Below are 18,249 nucleotides of genomic sequence, written 5' to 3'. Positions count from 1 at the left end.
TTTTTTTTTTGCGAATTATGAAAAGTGGGTTAAGTTACAGGATGGAAATGACCTCGTCTCTGTTTTCTGCATAATATGAAGAACATTACAAAACGTAGAAAAATAGACGTCTCACCAAACGCAGAAGCTCATTTTTCACTGGATGACAAAGTAAAAGCAACAACGTGAAACTCCAGTAGAATTACAAGTTAAACAAAAAGGTGGAAGACATGACGGCTCCCTCCATGTTAGTGACTGGGACACCGACCAAACTGAAATCGAATAAGAATATTTCATTTCTCAGTGTTTCTGGTAAGTTTGGTTTTAATTAGTGATAGAAACAACAGTGACTGACAGACTGAGACTGACTCTGGACGGGTTGTGCACGTACATCAGCCGGACCTCGATGCCGTGCAGACTCTGGATCTGCCAGGAGTTGAGGTTTATCGGCTGATCTGAGGTAAACAAGTGTTTGATCCCGTTTCTAGCGGAAGCTGCCAGATTCCCACAGCAGCTACAAATGGATTAATGGAGTTCCTCCGAGGCTCTGAGCGGCCTGTGTGATTGAGCTGTGATTAGCTTGAGTCTTTTGGGCAGCATTCACTTCTATCTTTAGACCCCTGCCAATACTGGGCGGGATGTAGCTGGCGAGACGTATTGACGAGTGGCAGAAGTAGATCAGCGTGTCGCTGCTGCCGCTGCTGATGATGTAATTCCTGTTAATTTAGCACTTCACACTCACGTTTGTGCCAAATGTGATTAGTTAGAATTTACTTATAGAAACTACACGACTGGCTGAGTAAATACCGCTCTCACAAATCCTGGCTCTGGGTCCGCTTGTCCATCAGTGCCGTGCATCCAACGTCGAGCTCTAACTCGGATCACAGACACGGATGACTGAGTATCATCAGAGGAGATTAGCGTGAAGTTAAAAATGTATTTCCATCGCTGCACGGCTGATAAGAAAGCAGGCGATCTGCCATGTCGTCGTGTTCTGCAGCTTCATCCATCACGTGAGCGTTTGCAGGAGATAAAAGCTGCCCGACATATTTTTATCCACTTTTTATACGAGGAGATGTTGTTTATCCATGATGCATTTTAATGACACATATCAGAGGTGACAGAGTGAAACAAGAACAAAAGAGAGAGAATGTGTCTCCACAGACAGTGACGGGGCCCCTGACAGGACAAATGATACTGGATGGACGAATCTGTCTGTGGTTTAAAATGATAAGTGGACATCATATGATTTTAAAATACATGTAGAGAATGTTTATTACTGTTTGGGGACTTTTTAAAAACTGCGCTTCATAATTTTAATACTGTTTTAATTGCAGATCAGTATTTGACAGCAGACCTGCATGATTTGTAATCCACACGCTACACTGAGTACACTGATGTTGTGTAATTCAGAATATCAGACCTGCTTCTCTAACAAACACATATTTATGATATATTGCGTCTTGGACAATCGTGCACATTATCCCGCAAACGCTCAATTACCTGTGCTGTGGTTTTTGCTTCTGCTGTTGATAAAGGGCTTCTCATGCACTTGTGCACTCCACCAAGTGCCTGCGAGCACTGTGCTATCTTTAGCTGCTGTTGAAGCTTTTACCACTGGCCTCCTCCTCCTCCTCTTCCCACTCTTCATCCTCCTCCGTTCCCCCTCAGCCCACTCACTGGCTGCACGTGCCAACATGCACACTTATGCATGCTTGCACACAACCGTCAAGCCCACGACTAACACACACATGCACGCTGCATAACTGTTACCGGGCAGATTGGTGGGAGCAACCTACTTCTGGGATGACATGAGGCTGATGTTTGTTTCCTCCGTGCAGAGCGAGAGCCTGACTCTCGTTTCCCCCCCCGAGTCGCCCTGATTCCTGCCTGAAGCCGAGTCGTCAGCCATCAGCTTCACAGGATACACACATGTATTAAATTCAGTCCGTGGTTCACTACTAACTCTGATGAATGATAATAGTTGTCAGCAGAGTACAGTGACCCGCTGCCTCGGCTTCGGATAATAGGCCACATTCATATTAGGCACATTGTTTGCTATTATGCTATTGCAGCTAATGGTGTGAGATGTATTCTGATGGTGACGCCCTCTCAAAGTTTAATTCAATGTTCAAATGCAGCCACAGACATTTCTTATTTTACCAGGAGCTTTTCCAGAGACTTAAGGGGCCAAAGGGACGTTATGAACTAAGTGCATAGTGTGCTGACATGTGAATAATTTAAATAATTTAATTAAGTTTAAGGGCAAATCAACACTTACACAAATGTTCTAATCCTCAAACTGGGGCCTCGTTAGGGCGTCGTTGTATTCAAAGGGGGTTCTCACAAAATTGTCGTCACAGTGAATGAATGTAACCGGCTGTTCTCAAGGGGCCCCAGGCAATTATCTGCTTTGCTTACCCTGTTGCGACTTTAATTACCCAACATTTGGCTTGAATTGTTGGCCAACCCAGCAGGTCGGATTTTGTCGACTCATTCTGGTGAAAGCAGCTCCTCGTCTGGGATTAATTACAAACAACACAATCTCGTGTTTCTAACCAAACAATCCTAAACCAGTTAGTCGCTGTTATTCCTGTTAATTGCTGCCATACTGAGGTTTACATGAGATCATTCAAACCTCAGCTTTTAACCAACTTAGGGTTTCGGACCGAAGAGGCTTTAGTGTTTGCAAACAAGCAACAAGCTCTCAGATCCATGCTTTTTTATAAAAATTTAAATAATAGGTCAGACTGATTTGATATTATAAGAATTAAGTCATAGTTTTTGTCCACTGTCGTACATTAAATATGAAACTAAGATATTTAGCTTAGAAGACTGAAAACAAGGGGGAGAAAACAGCCTAAATCAATGGTTGCACTAATAATCCGATTTCCCTAAATGTCTTGGCTGCACAGCTTGAGTTAGTATTGAGTGAATCACTGCAGGACAGCGGTGAATTGAATTAAAGTCGGAAATAATCTAGCAACGATGAGATGCTACGTGTCTTTCTGCGTGTGAATAAAGGAAGGAAATCGTTTATATAGTCGTCATACAGTTTGCTATTGAATTGTTCATGCACAGCTAAAATTGTATCAGTGTTTAATAAAGGTCATTTTACAAAACAGCAGGAGAGCTATCGGGGTCAACGTGCACCTGTAATTGTATCCCCCCCCGCTCCTCCCTTATACTCTCTGTTTCTGCACTGCAGTGTCTGTAGCTGTCAAACGCTGTGGCAGGAAACACGAGACACACTTCCTCTGTCCTCCTGCCTCACCTTCCGAGCCGCTGTCCCCCGACACATGCCGAGCTGCAGCCGACAGCGATGGGGAAAGCATTTCTCTCTTTTGCTCTGCTCCTTCGCCTCTGGGAACAGAAAATCAGATTTAAATAACCACTGAAGAGATCAGAGCCGGGCGGAGATATCACATCCTTCCTCTTAACAAGTATTGAGTGTGTATCTTCCCGCTTTAACCTCCTGCTGTTTTTCTGTGAGCTGCGGCGTCCCATGTCCCAGTGTGTGTGCTTTAACACAGATAAAAAACTCAGCTGGTGAATAATGAATGAAAAGGCAAAATGTGCTCTCTACTGCCTTAATAGATCGACTGTATATCCAAGTTAACGCGCCTGGAATCCTCTGTGTTTGCCTAAAATTGCGGTGTGACAGAATGACAGTTTATTCAGCTGAGGCACTCCGAGTTTCCATTCAGGTTTAATAAGTTCCTAATGAAAGAGGAGCAGCGGAAGCTATTCAAGTCACAGATCATTGGGCGCTCCATTTACGGCGATTTAAATGTGTGCCATGGGACATATTCCAAAAAGCATTCACACACTGGCTCTCCATTTGCTTCCTCCCTCGTCCTCTCCTATTATAGTAATGGAAGCGGGGGCGTCTCAGGCGACAGACAAAGGAAAGCACAATAGTTCTGCCACCACTACCCCCCCTCTCCTTGAGAAATGTCCTGATGGCTTCAAGAGTGCAGTCTGGTGTCACCGGGAAATAATAATAAATAAATATCTGTATTTCATCATATTGCTCCGCTTGAAGGAAGCATTTGGTGAAGCGAGAGACGAGGAAGGACACAATCAAAGCTGTTTTATTCTTAAGATGAAATTAATCAGAAAAACATGGAACCTGTCGAATGCTGATGAGTTCTCAGGATCTACGAGAAAACATATTTGCCTTCTTCGAGAAATACTTGGGGGGTTGGCATCCCTGTGGTCGTAGAAGCACACCATGTAATTATAATGTTGATTCCAGCTCTAACCGAAGTTTAATGCCCCCCCCCCCCCCCCCCCCCGCCCCCCTTCTTCTTCTGCAGCCAAACAAATTCTTTGAATCCCAGATTAATGAAAAAAGTTGGCTTTAAAAACTCTTACATAACTTTTACCAAAACAATAATGTGGTTACTGGGAGAGTTACTTTACTGTGGCTCCTGCAGTGAAATTAGCATTTAGCTTCACCACCGGCACCCAATGAATCCTGGGATACGTCAGATCGAGAAGAATCCGCCCGTTGGATTCTTTGCTGCTCAGGTGCTGAAGGAATCATTTGAAGAAACCAGCTAAATTGGATAATCCCACGCCACTGTGACACAGTCAGTTTTCAAATGCAGCCTTCGAAGGATGCTGCCCCTGAATCAGGACTCAAGTCTTTGTGGAAAATGGTGATATTGTGCTGGAGGGTCCACGGCTACAGAGGAAGAAGAATCCTGCCACGTTAAAAAAAGACGTTCCTACTGACGATCGGCGATAGTTTTAAAAAGATGGTCATGTTTACGTGTGCAGCCACTGACAATACGTTCAATTAACGGATGCTAAGAGCAGGTTCCGATCATGTTTCTCCTGCTTGACTTTGTCACACATAATTACTTAATCATCGGGCAGGACACGGGTCTGCATATGCTGGGTGTTACCATCCATTAGCTCTCCTGTCTAGACAGGACTTAAGGCTATTTGTGACCCGCTGGACTCATTCTGCTGGTGATCCCTGGCAATACTCCCAGTTTCAGGCCTGTCTAACGGGATTAAAGCGACACTGGAGCACTTTGTGATCGTCACCTATGGACACAGTGGGTCAAAGGTGAAGTAATTAAACAAACTACTCTTCATTTTTATTCTCAGTAACAGAGGAGAGACATGCTGCACCACAAACTCTGGAAGGATCAGTGGTCGAGCTAATGGACGCAGCATTTTTAGCGAAATTATTTTAGGCCTCATTTGTTAAGTGTCTACTTTAGGAGCTCCATAAATTATAACAGAACATAAGCCTCTGAAACGAGCTGGGACAAATTCAAGCCAAAAACTTTGCCGAATCATTTTACAGCCAGTTGCTCTTTGTGCTCTGGAAACTCGGGCTGAGAGGCAGCCGTGGTCAGGTTGTCCTGCACAGTCGTGGCCACTGATGCTCAATGAAAACCTCCACAGCACAGCACTTATCCAGCTCCCCTGGTTTGGAGCGGTGGCCGGAGGACTGGCCAACTTGGAACCCTCAGACAGTGAAATCTTTGATAGAATAACATGAAAAAGCAACAAAAGAAATGCTGCGGTGGCTCGTGAACGACCGCAGCGTGGCTGAGACGAACAAAAAGGCCACTATTGGAGCCTCATTTGAGAAACCGAGCCCCAAATACCAGATCTGATCCGCATGAGTTCCCCTTCACAACCTTTGGTGAAGATGCCTGAGTTTTCAGTCCATTGTAAACAGAGTCATTACTGAGACATTCTTAACCGCGTTTGACAAAACAATTTAACCAGGATGTGTATTTGTAATAATGTTTATTCTTTGCTGTTAATGTGGCGTTTTAAAACTTCCTCTGTCTGACTAAAGACTTTTTATTTTTTTTTGCTCCTCTTGAAGATATATTCAGTTTCTGGGGATTTTTTTCAGAATTTGCATCAGAACAATGCTAATTAAGTTCTGCTAGCCAACTAAACCATTAATCAACTTTTCATTTTAGCACTAAAGTGGTATTTCGATGCTTGAGGACAAAGAGAAGCTGCCGAGTTGAAGGTCGGACGGGACCTGGGCCTGAAGTCAGAGACAAATATCAATCAATCAATCAGATTTTATTTGTGTAGCTCATATCCACAAATTACAGTTTGCCCCATAGGGTTTAACAAGAGTGAGCAAAAACTGACCAAAATAACATTTACAGGGGAATTAACAGACAACAAAAAACAATATTTACTGGAAGAAAGAATTTGTGACACAATGGAAAAGTGTGTCAGTGTTTAAAGTATGTATACACGAGAAAATGTCTGATTGAGATGAAGCAATGACAGAGTTATATAACATCAAGCAGTGTTGTTTTAATCAATAATATATATCATCCACTCCAACACAGGCAGATTAAAAAAAACTTCTCAACACAATCCCACTGGTTTTTAGTTCTTTTTTCCCAGAGCTCCGCAGCTCACGGGTCCCCGTGATCTTCAAGACTCTCTTTAACAATGGCCGTTATTTATGCCTCCATCTATCGTCTTAAATCATCCTATTGCAGTAAATCAAGCACAGGATTCCTGAGTCAGCGTATTCCCAGATCCACCCACTGCCGCAGTGACACAAATAAAAGCTCTGCTCACCTCACAGCAGGTCTGTGAAAGGCCCGTCTGGATTTGAACTGCAGTAACAGTCTGGATTAGAAGGAGCTGGTGGTCAGTGGGAACCCCGCTATAGCTGGCAAGGGCCAGATGGGTTTCTGGGTAATCCTAAAATCGGATCAGGTGTAGACTTTAAGGTGGGGGGTGGGGATTCCTTGCTGGCAAATTAAAACAAACGAGAATACATGATAAAACCTTGACTACATGTAAAGACGGTATCCCCTCTCCATTTTAGTTATAACCATTGACTGTTGACAAAGCTGGACGACGCGTCACCCCTTCTTCCCTTTACCCAGAAAAGACGCCAAACGAAAGCGGCCATCTTGCGCTCATGTCGTGGAGCTGGAGTCACTCTCAGCTGTCTAATCATGACGTTTCCCATTTAGCATCAAATAAGTTGAACAAACGGTACGATGAGAACTACTGGGGGGGGGGACACATTTCTGTGAGATGTATTTTGACTTTTTATTTTAGCCCATGTCCAATGTACCAACATGGAGGAGGCAGGATTTCTGACCAGCCACTAGGGGGCGATCGAATTGCCACATGTCATCCATATCTATATTCACCATTTACGATATACGATCATCCAGGAGCAGATGTTTAAAAGTGACATTATTTCATAATTTCATACGTTTTTCTTGAATCCCGACTCTTTGAGAGTTCACACGAAATCATCCATGACGTCACATTCAGATCCCTCCGGCGGCTTTTGCAGGAGTTTTGTCATAAAGTCTGAATCATAGTAAATATGTAAACCCTCCTTGTTGCTCCAGTGAGCGATGACTCAACCTCGAACCAGGGAGAGAATCACATGAATATGAAACATGCTGCCTGACCCCTGATGTGATATCATTTATTCACAAATGAGATTTAAAAGCTGTTTTCAGTCAGTGGCAGAGGATGAATAGAAAAGATGATGGTATCCATATGTTTTGGTGCAGGGTCACCTCAGAGGTAGAGGTGATTTGATACAAACACCCCATTCACTTTAACAACATATTTTTCACGACTAAGAAATATGTCCTCAGCTTTAATTCTTCATTCTCTCATAGCCCAGAGGATGAAGGTCAGTTCTATGTGGTAAAACCGAGCTTTAGTTTCCCTCGCGATCCCTTCCCATCCATTCAGCCCCGCAGGCTCGGCTCTTTAAAAGAGTGGCAGCTTTACGACCTTTCGGGAATAAAAGCTAAAGCAACTAATCCGGCCCTCCGACCAAACATTGTCCCTTTTGAACCTGCACTCCGGCACAAACAATTAACACTGTGAGGTGGTGATCAGAGGATTTCAGTATCGACCAGAGCTTCTTTTTCTAATCTCCCTGCCCCCTCAGTAACCTCAGCTGGATCGGACATCAAGACGCAAGAAGCAATCTGACCCCCACCGCTGCCCTCGCAGGTCACCCCATAGTGACTGCTGACTTCAGGTTGCCATGGGGACTGAAGATAATGTTGGATTGAGGTTTGAATCAACAGGGGGGCTGTAAAAATGTATTGCTTGTTTTGCCTCATCAGACACGGGGGGGGTGTATCTCACCACTACTCCACCTTCAGGCCGACCGGCCGTAGTTGTCAACGACTCGTCTTGTCTGCAACGCGTTGGCATTCCTCATTCACCAACGATAAGAAACAAAAACATCTCAAACATTAAACAGTTAAACAACGTCGGGTAGGATGTCTCATTAAGAGCTGCTGTGGCTGTAGCACCATTATCACCATAAGATTGATATTTGTTTGTGAACTGTCTCGACATCTTCTGGATGGTTCTGCCGAGCTCAGCACGGAGCACAGATATGATGGATTGATAGCAGCATGTCCTCTGTATTCAGACGTTTGCAGTGAGACTGTTGAAATACTACAGAGAAGTTCCCCGAGGGAGAGTAATGCTCTCTGCAGTAGTGCACTCGGTTCCTCCGCAGTTTGCTGTGTTTGCACACTGAGCCGACGGTCTGACCAGGATACTTTTTTCTATCTAGGGAAAAAAATTGTAGCAGAGAAATCGAAGTGAGCATCTCATTAATAATTTGTACACGATTTTACAGGATGAGTCAAGGAGTTGTTTGGGCATTAGACTTATTTATTGTAACTTTTTCAATTTGTGCTTCTTTGAATTGTCTTTTTGACAAGAACAGGAAGAGACGTTGGTTTTGTTTGTGTCCTTTGATTGACTTTGATGGAAATCTGTGTTTTTCAAACCCAGAGGTGAACCTGTCTCTGATTTATGTCACAAGATTTCAGGGAAGCACCTGTCTGTGTACGATTCTGCTCTAAGCCCTGACACATAATCCCTGAGGTTTCCCTCCCTTGTGTGTTGCTTGTCAGGCACCGTTACAGCCTGAAAAACAGGAAGCAAGTATGTGCAATGTGTGACAAACAAGAGAGGGTGCTCAAAATGTACATCCAGCTCCCTGCAGTTTTCCCTCGGTGGATGGAATCTCGGCTCCAAGTCGATCAAATGTGCAGAACGCTGCAGGTACAGCAGCACGTTTCCTCGGCTGCAGCACGTCGTCTCTAACACCTCTTTTATTCTGGGTAGAGAATCGCAGCGGCAGAATGTTGAGGTGTTTTTTCCTTGGCTGATTGAAACGTCCACATGCCCACAGTGTGTCTCAGCTGTTGAAACCACCAAATCGTGATGCTAATTTATTCAGGGACCAGCTGCTGTGTCAAGATGATTCTGCAAAAGATATCCTTGAAAGTTTTTAATGAGCTCACCGTGCTGAATAATGGGGACAGAGAGGTCGCAGGAGTCAGGATGTCCGTGCTGGTGTGCACTTGCCTGTGTGTGTCGGTGTGCAGGTCGCTTGCTATTTTACATTTGCCGGCATTTATGTCTGTCGTGACATTCAGCCGGAGGCACCTGCTATCACTTGGTCAGTGAACACGTCAGATACTGAGCAACAATATGATTCTAACGTGTAATATTCAGTCTTTTAGCTGCGTTTTTGGTCTCAACCTCCTCCAGAATAAAACATCTTGCTCTTTAACTGCACACGTTTCACTGTCTTCACCAGCTGGTCACTAAGTTCATCTTATACAGAAAAAAAAACAATGTTAGAGCCAAAACTATCTGAACACAATCAGCCCAAACTTTACCCCAGAGGAATATTCAGAGAACAAAACAATACTAATTCTCTGAGTTCAGTTAACTGCAGGGTTGGGCTTTTGTCCTCAGTGAGATAAACCTGACACCTGGATGGACACGCTAATGCTCGAGGCCGACATCGCAGTCAGCGAGACACCAGGAGGTTGTGTGTTGTGTCACATATACATACACACTCAGTGACGTTACTCAAAGTTTCAGGAGTCCTTACTGTCAGAAGTGGAGTCACTGACGGACATGAGGTGGTCTGAACCCAAACCAGAGGTTCTGAGCATCTTCGGCTGACGGCGGCCTCGTGTGGCTCTGTCAGATTTGATCGCACAACACGACTGAACCACCTAACCTCTGAACCACCTCGCCAATAATTGATGCAATTACCGCGTCAGCAGCTGGCGGGCAAAGGGGGCCGGAATCAAAGTAAATGGATTGTTTTGGCGTGTGTGTCGGGGGGAGGGGCAGTAAAAGAGGAGGAGACCACCAACACCCCACCCCCCACCCTTTTGACAGCCTCGTTTGTGGATTCAGCCATGAATGGGGGGAAAGGGTCACAACTCAGGACTTCAAAATGTGGATGGAGGTCAGGTTAAATTCTAATGAATGTCTAATTATGATTAGACACATTTTAAAACCTGCAGTAACTTGTTTGTTGGACACTTGGGGGCACTTATCGGTGTGGTGAGACTTTACTGTGGGCCCGAAAATCTAAAGAATAAACTGAACCTTTGTTGATATAAGAATTCGTTAACCCAAACTTTACTCCAGAAACAAATCATATCATTTGAGCAATAACAATATATTAACAATTTCTTTGGCCCGAATTCAATTAATTCAAGATAGAAAGATAACACGTTCTGTGCAGTGTTTCGATTTATTAAGTCTTGTACAATTTGTATAAATACTACTGTTATAATAAATGAAACTTAACCTCTGCGGCCATGAAGGGAAAGCACTTAGGATTAATTCAATATAATATCATTTGGTGCTCCATCACAAAAGTCCCTCTGTCCAGCACAAACACAAAGATGTGGCATAAATATTCTGGGAAGCATCCGTACATTGTGGAACACGCTGGTCTGTGAGGTGCAATCTGTGAAAGACATTTTAAAACTTCATCCTCGACTTTTCTTAACATGTGACATGGATTTTAACGTGTTCATATATTACTTCCTTAAACTTCACAGGTTGTTAGAAATCTTTAAAACAAGTGAAGAAATGCTCTTAACTGCATCTTAACCTTTCGGAGGACAGCTGCACAGTTGCAGAACAAAGAATAAGTCGATACTGCTTCAATTATTATGAGCGAATCCATTTCTCTTGACCCTCAGGTCGTGTGTGATTGTTTTTTTGTTGGCACTAATCGCTCGCCCATTAAAAGGGACCATTAGGCTTGGAAGTGTCCCAGTAGAGGATAAATCTCTCCATGTAGTGTCCACGGTGTGAGCCCAGAGTTCATCTCTTCCTGTTCCTGTTGTGCTTCACCGTCTTCTTCCTCTTCAGGATCATCTCGTACAGTTTCTCCAGGCCCGTTTGGAGTCCGTGACCGTTGACGGCGCTGCAGCTCTGCACGTGATGCAGCGTGTACATGCTCAGTTCGTGGACGGAGAGCAGCTTCTCCACCTCGCTGATGCACAAGGCAGAATCCAGGTCCTGCTTGTTGGCAAGAATGAGCACGGGGACCCCCTGGTTCTCCGAGGTGCGGGTGATCTTGTGGAGCTCCACTTTGGCCTCCTCCATGCGCTCCTGCTCAGTGGAGTCCACCACGAATACGATCCCGTCCGTTCGCCGGGTGTAAGACTTCCAGAGCGGGCGCAGCTTCTCCTGCCCGCCCACATCCCACACCTGGAAGTTGATGGCTCGTGACACCCCCACCGCCACCTTGATCTTCTCCGTGTTGAAGCCCTTGGTGGGGATGGTTTTCACAAACTCCTTCAGCTTGAGCCTGTAGAGGAGGGAGGTCTTGCCGGCCGAGTCGAGGCCGATCACCACCACGTGCAGCGTCTGGAAGTTTGGCAGGAACGACGTGTTGGGGGCGATATCAGTCAGCTGGTTGCCCATGGTTCCAGCCAGCAATTCACACCTACTCAAGTGAGGTGAGGTGACAGATTCCTGGTGTTATCCGTTTCTCAGGGGATTGGCATTTGCTCCCTCGTCCTCGGAGGCAGACGGGATAAGATGGTGCAGGGACCTTATCAAAACACACACAAAGATCGAGTTAACATTTAATGAGAAGACAATGGTGGCTTCAGGACTGTTTGCTTACAACCCAAGTGCTACTTCACACAGAGGAGACACACAGCAGATAGTGAGGATTATCAGCAGAAGAGCTTGATGAAATCTTCATCCTATCAGCACTTCCTGCTGAGATTTAATACTTCACCGTCCTGCACTTGTGATGATCGAGAACAACAAACCTCTCGGGGGTTTTCGGTGCCACATTACAGATCCAAACAACAGTTAATTGGGAATCTGAGGTTATCTAGAGTCTTATTTGCTCAGGATAATCCTCTTTGGTCTGTGGAACCTGGAGGGGGTGGATTGATTTCAGTGCAGTGGATGGATCGTAGTGGGGTCTGTGTATTTACTGGTCCACTCTGCAAACTGCTGCAGCAAAGCAACACTAATCCAGTTGTTGTTGACATCCTGATATCCATCAAGCACACAGCCCGTGCACGTTTACACACGAGCGTGCACATCACTGTCACACAGCAGCTTAGAGGAGCATCGAGATAAAAAACACGAACATGCTTCTGAATTGATGCTTTTATCACTTCATGAATTTATTCTTTAGGGAACAAGACCCCTGAGTTTTTCTCCTTACCCCTGAACCTGCACATCCACTTTGACTTGCAGGTTTTTTTTTCATGCAGCAATTAATTTGTGCAAGAACTTCCACACGGAGCGAGTGAAGCAGACACGGTGAAATAAAATACAAATGCAGTTTCCGCAGCTTGGAGACACTTGCAGCTGTTCCTCTTCACGCACATTAAAATAAAAACCTTCTCACCTTCTACACGCGCAGAGACGACATCACCCGCAGGAAATAAACACGTCCATGGTCTGCTCTCTGTCCCGTCGCTGCTGCTCCGCTCCTCCTGCAGCTCTGGCGGATCTCAGGCTCCGGGGAAGGACACCTAAAGCCCGGGTGACGTCACCACGGTACCTGGACGGCCCAACCGCGCCCCCTGGCGGTCATCCTCAGCAGAGACAAGACACCGGAGCCGGAAGGAGCTGAATTCACGCACCGTGGCTTCAGCAGGCTGATGGTTCTGATTTAATTATTAGATAATAATAAAAAAAATGTTTTATTATATATGTTCAAATATCAAATTCATGAAGATTATATTTACATATATGAATGTGTATAAAATGCACATATTGTCTTTATTACTTCATGTATATGATGAAATAATCAAAACACCTGTGACACGATTTACAGTCACAAAACGCTGACAGTCGTTTTTAAAGGTCTATTTATAATTTAAAACAGGAACATTCTAAATGAGCATAACTTCTGTCAGGAAATCAAACTTTCACTGTTGTGAAATCTCAAATAAACAGAAACTCCTCTGGCAAGGAAATATAAAAAAAAAGGGTCTTACAGACAGAGTGTTAAATGAGGCAGTTTAATAAAGTACAAGATTATCAACAATCATATTTACACAATGTGTGTAACACTGTTTATAAAAATAAGACGTGGTGAAATTTGCTCAATTTTACACAATATACATAAATTAGTTTAAAATGTAAATGTACAATTTTCTCATTTGGGAAGAGATTGGGCTCATTTCATAACGTTCTATGAGTCTCTTTTGGCTGAAATATACATTTACAGGCAGATCTCCAACAAATAAGAGCAAATAAAACATTCGTGCTAAGACACAAAGGATTTTAACAAATTCACAGTTTAAAATCAGAACTCTGTATTGATCAAAGTTGCTGTTATGCTTCGACAACGTACAGAATAATATTATACAGATTACATAGATAAGCACACGTTCACATCTCATATAAGGAGATAAAGGTGCGACGCAGGCAGAATATTCACGACTTCACGCGTCCGTTTTGTTCTCACGTTGGTTTCATCGACTCACAGGATGTGGGATTGTTGAGTTGGTGCCACAGTCGATGTACTCGAACGTGTTGAGAGACAGCTGCTCCGTGTGGGAGAGGTAGGAAATGTTCAGCGTCATTCTGGAGGAAAAGATCGGGAAACGACATGAGAAGCAGCTGGAGACAGATTCTGGTTCAGTGCAGCTTTAAAACATGATGAAAATATCACCCGCCACGCTGGCGACACCTAGTGGCCAGAGGCATTACGTTTTCAAGTTGTCCAGCTGTTCTATTTTTCTGGACATTTCAAGAAGGACTTTGGTGGTCAAAGGTCCAGGGTGCTCCTCACCCTCGACTAATCACGACAGTTTCAGCTTCATCACTGTTTTTATAACAATAACACGGAGGAGGTGGGCTTTATGAGCTACACTGCAGCCAGCCACCAGGGGGCAGTCAAATTGAATCGGCTTCACTTTTGGGGGCTGTTGCATCGTCCATCTTTATTGACAGATCATGGGTCGGATGCCGAAATATTTTTGTTAGTTTGTTTTAAATGAGTGAAATCCACTTTTTTGAGGATGACTCCTTCTGCTGCGCCGCCTTCAACATCCTGTGAGGATGAAATGTGTTGGAGCCTTTGTCTCAGATCGGGAACCGACACTTACTGCATCTCCAGAAACAGCGTGTGGATCTTGAAGGCGCTCGATTTGCAGTAGTTGCTGGAAGAAACAAAACAAAACAGTCGAACAAGTGTGAACAATAACCACGTAGCATCCGGTCAGTCTCAGTGCTTTGAGTTAGAAACGGTGATGTGCTTCATTTCAAACGTACATTAAGCCTTTGTCCTGGATGGGAAGTTGGATTTCAATGTTGTACTGCAGAAGACAGAGACAGAGACGTCAGAATATTTGTCGACACGTCTTCTGTATTTCGATGTGAATCCTCGTGGATGACTCACAGATTTCTGCGACCGGGACTGGATGGCGGTTATGTTGGATATCTTGGTCTTGCCCACCACGATGTCGGTGACCAGACTCTGGATGTTGAACTCGACGATCTGAACCGGGACGAAGTTCTCGTTGGTGATGTTGATGAGGTTCTGGAGGAGAAAACGCAGCGGCAGAGAGTGTAACATGCATAATATACTGTATGTAATGTATATATTTAGAGTTTTATACTTGTACTTGTTGTAGATTTTGATTTGCTGCTGTTGGTTTATAAAACACTCACTTTTTACTGCTGCATTAAAACTGTATTTCTTTGCAATAAGTTTTTATGGATAATTTTACAGGTCATTGTGTTGTTAAATATAGTTTTAAAGCAACACGATTCAACTCTTTACCTTCTGCCCAACACAAGTGGCTGCAGGGGGCGCTGATGCTCAGTAAAAGCTACACAGTGTTTTGCTTTAGTAGTTTTCTTTCCCTTAAAAGAAGAAGTTGCACATCTTTGGAAATTGCAAAATAATTTCCATCTCTTGTTGGAGCGTTAAACAAATCTTGTCCAAACCACAGACTTAATATAAAGATGGAGAAAACAAAGTGTCTCAATCACCCCCCTGGTGGCTGGTTGCAGTATAGGTCATAAATCCCATCTTCTCCATGTCAGTGGACACGTCCACGTCCTCTAACCTGAGGAGGCACATATTTTCATGTATCCCGTCACTTACTGTGACCTCCATGTCGACCATGTTGGGGCTGAAGTAGACCATGACCGACAGCACGGACACGGGCGCCACTCTGACGCTCCGAGGGAAGAGGAAGAAGAGGATCAGACAACAGACCAAGATGCACACGAACATGGAGATGCACACGTACAGCCTCCTGCGAACACGCATGAAAACTCAAATCAGGGAAAGCAATATGACCAGAGTACACTTCAAGCTATGTAGTACATTTTTTAAGATATATATGTATATATGAGTACATAATATTATAGTGATTTCACTATTGTTATATTTATATTATTATTATTATTATTATTAATAAAGTGGAGCAACTTTCAACTATTTCATACACAGCAGGGTAATTTAAACTGTAGTACTGTGTTATTTACCATCATATAACATAGCCAGTAGTACATATATATATGATTAAATAGAATGTACTATTATAAATATCATGTTTTATACATAGTCATGATCTGTAAAGGTGTGAGATCCACACAGTGAACAAGCACAGGATGGAATAAAGTGAATGTACTTTCTAGGTCTCATGTTCATGGATCCCTTACGTGTGTCTGGGCTGCAGCCTGACGTCGTTACACGGTATCACGGCCACGAGCTGGTCTTCATGACCTGTCGACACGTGAACACAGGACGATGTGAAACAACAGATTCTGGTGCACACACGCACACGCATGTTTGTGTCTCTCCGACCGGGTTCCTCTATTACTGAATGTGAACTGAAACTGCTGTGTAATGATGGGAAGTGGTGAGAGATGGATTTGTACTAACGACAGAAAAAACTAACCTCTGGGAATTCGGCCAGTTCCACGACACGTGGGGCAGGTGTCTCCTGTCGAGGTCCCGTTAATGGATCCATACGGAGGAAAGTGCTTCAGTGTTCTCGTCTTCTCCAGCCCTTCGGTCAGATCAGGGCCCTCTGTCATCTCGCCACTGTGTCCTTGAGGGTCCATGATATTCAGATAAAAAGTCTCAATCAGAAGAAACAGAAAAGAACAGAATAACTTTATGAACCCACGGAAACTCTTGTCCTCCTTCCTTCAGAGCTCGGTCACCTTTGATACGAGTCTGAATCTGTAACAAACCTTTGAATGACCAATAAAAGCTCACGCTCGCTCCACATGTCACGATGTGAGTCAGCAGGAGAATGACAACACGTTTATAGTTTCCGGGATCGGGAGGGATTGTGTGATGATTAAATAAATTCCAAGAAAGGGAAAAAAACAACTCTCAGTTCACCACAGTTACTTTTCTTTAAGACCTTCAGGATTTTCTTATCTTGAAAGACTCAAAAACACAACTTTAGCCTTTCGATACCAATTATATTGTCTGGTTTACTGTTTATTAAAATATGTTTTTACAGTTGGCTGAGAAAAAACAACTGGTATGAGCTGTTTATGTTTGATGACATGAACATTTTTATTTATTTTCAAATTTCCAATATATATGTTTTATTTCCTTAATCAAACAAAACAACTTAAAGCTCCAGTGTGTAAGATTTAGGTGAAAGGGATCTATTGGTAGAAATGTAATGTATAATAATCCTCATGATGTTTTCACTTTAGTTCATTTCATCTAAATTGTATGAATTGTAGTTTTCTTTACCCCAGAAAAGACCCTTTATATTTAAATACTTTATATTTAAATCGAGGGGAGCCTCTCTACGGAGGCCGCCATTTTTCCGCCAGACAGGACAAACTCAACACCTTGAGTTTTTATGACAACTGAAGTTTCCACAGTTTCTTTTTCATGTTTGGAAGGAGAGGGTGAGGTGAGAGGTGTTCAGCTGCAACATGACACTTCAACACAAGATATCAGAAAATTCTACACACTGGACCTTTAAAGGAAAAACACAACATCTCGAATGAAAAGCAGCAGAAAGAAGAATAATCTTCAATCTAAATCAAATAGCTGCAGGTCACATTTCATTTTACACAGTTCACAGAATGAAGAATTAATACGTCAACATGTAATCATGAGATGCACGCCGTCCAAGTACACAATGTTTTTTTGTTACTACTTCTGCTTTTATTCTACAGCTTTATTTAAATGTGACTCTACAGGTTCAGGTTTTATATAAGTAATTAAGAAATTAAACTCTTTTCACAGTGAATACACAAGTTTTATCGGCTCCGCTGAGGTTGTTAAGTCTTAAAGTTTGGTTTGTCACTCTGACATGTTTCTGACCACAGAAGTGAAACTGCATTTCACAGCTGTGCAGAAACAAAGGTTCCTCGTTAGTTCAGCAGCTGAAACAGTGAACGCTTCTTTACACACTCACCTCCCTGCACCACCTCAGTGTAAAGTCCAGAAATGTGCAGACATGAAGAGATGTTTTCTTTTCGCTCGACAGTGGAAACACTTCAGTGTCTGTCGCAGTAACTTCAGGTGGGAGGAAGACTTCCTCCTTCTCCGTGACAGCTCAGTAAACAGCGTCGGCAGCAGGTCACATGTTCAAGCTCCTTCCTGAAGACGAGTTCAGGCAGAATTCACTGTTTGAAATAAACGAACAAATGGAGCTCATGAAGGACAACGGCCCTTTGACCTTGTTTTCTTATTTCAGCTGCAAAAACAACATTCAGAAACCAGAGGTGCTGTCCTGCATATGATTTTTTAATCTTTTTGACGTTTGACCACTGAATTTAATCGATTCATTCAATCTCAATGAGTCCAGGTGACAACGGGTCAAACAGAGGCCACTATGACCTCGACCTTTGACCTTCAACCAACAATTTCAGTTCATGTTTGACACACACAGTCAACAGTTGCACCAAATATGCAGAAATCCCCTACAGGTGTTTGTGAGGTCTCAGCGACCTCGACCCTTGACCTCC

The 18,249-nt window shown here is 43.5% G+C and overlaps 2 protein-coding genes across 2 annotated transcripts; both read right to left on the bottom strand.

Annotated features, from left to right (window-relative positions):
- Positions 1–10,530: 10,530 nt before the first annotated feature.
- arl4d (ADP-ribosylation factor-like 4D) lies at positions 10,531–12,947 on the bottom strand. Its single transcript, XM_020109447.2, has 2 exons — positions 12,686–12,947; positions 10,531–11,866 (listed from the first exon to the last, which is right to left on the bottom strand). Exon 2 carries the CDS (start codon positions 11,734–11,736, stop codon positions 11,131–11,133), a length of 606 nt encoding a protein of 201 aa, XP_019965006.1. The 5' UTR covers positions 11,737–11,866; positions 12,686–12,947; the 3' UTR covers positions 10,531–11,130.
- A 341-nt stretch (positions 12,948–13,288) lies between these two features.
- On the bottom strand, positions 13,289–17,886 carry tmem106a (transmembrane protein 106A). The gene is made up of 8 exons (XM_020109448.2): positions 17,697–17,886; positions 16,203–16,386; positions 15,964–16,027; positions 15,401–15,554; positions 14,690–14,830; positions 14,563–14,606; positions 14,397–14,450; positions 13,289–13,872 (listed from the first exon to the last, which is right to left on the bottom strand). Exons 2-8 carry the CDS (start codon positions 16,366–16,368, stop codon positions 13,761–13,763), a joined length of 735 nt encoding a protein of 244 aa, XP_019965007.2. The 5' UTR covers positions 16,369–16,386; positions 17,697–17,886; the 3' UTR covers positions 13,289–13,760.
- Between the last annotated feature and the right edge of the window lie 363 nt (positions 17,887–18,249).

Source organism: Paralichthys olivaceus, chromosome 21 (assembly GCF_024713975.1).
Source record: "Paralichthys olivaceus isolate ysfri-2021 chromosome 21, ASM2471397v2, whole genome shotgun sequence".
Taxonomy (NCBI): Eukaryota; Metazoa; Chordata; class Actinopteri; order Pleuronectiformes; family Paralichthyidae; genus Paralichthys; species Paralichthys olivaceus.
The sequence above is the reverse complement of the archived record's forward strand: the minus strand, read 5'-3'. Positions and strand labels throughout refer to the sequence as shown.

Coding starts and splice junctions, on each gene's coding strand:
- arl4d (XM_020109447.2), bottom strand. CDS start 11,736: ATGGGCAACCAGCTGACTGATATCGCCCCCAACACGTCGTTCCTGCCA.
- tmem106a (XM_020109448.2), bottom strand. CDS start 16,368: ATGGACCCTCAAGGACACAGTGGCGAGATGACAGAGGGCCCTGATCTG. Junction 16,028..16,202: donor AACTGGCCGAATTCCCAGAG/GTTAGTTTTTTC, acceptor ACGTGTCGACAG/GTCATGAAGACCAGCTCGTG. Junction 15,555..15,963: donor AGGCTGCAGCCCAGACACAC/GTAAGGGATCCA, acceptor GCGTGTTCGCAG/GAGGCTGTACGTGTGCATCT.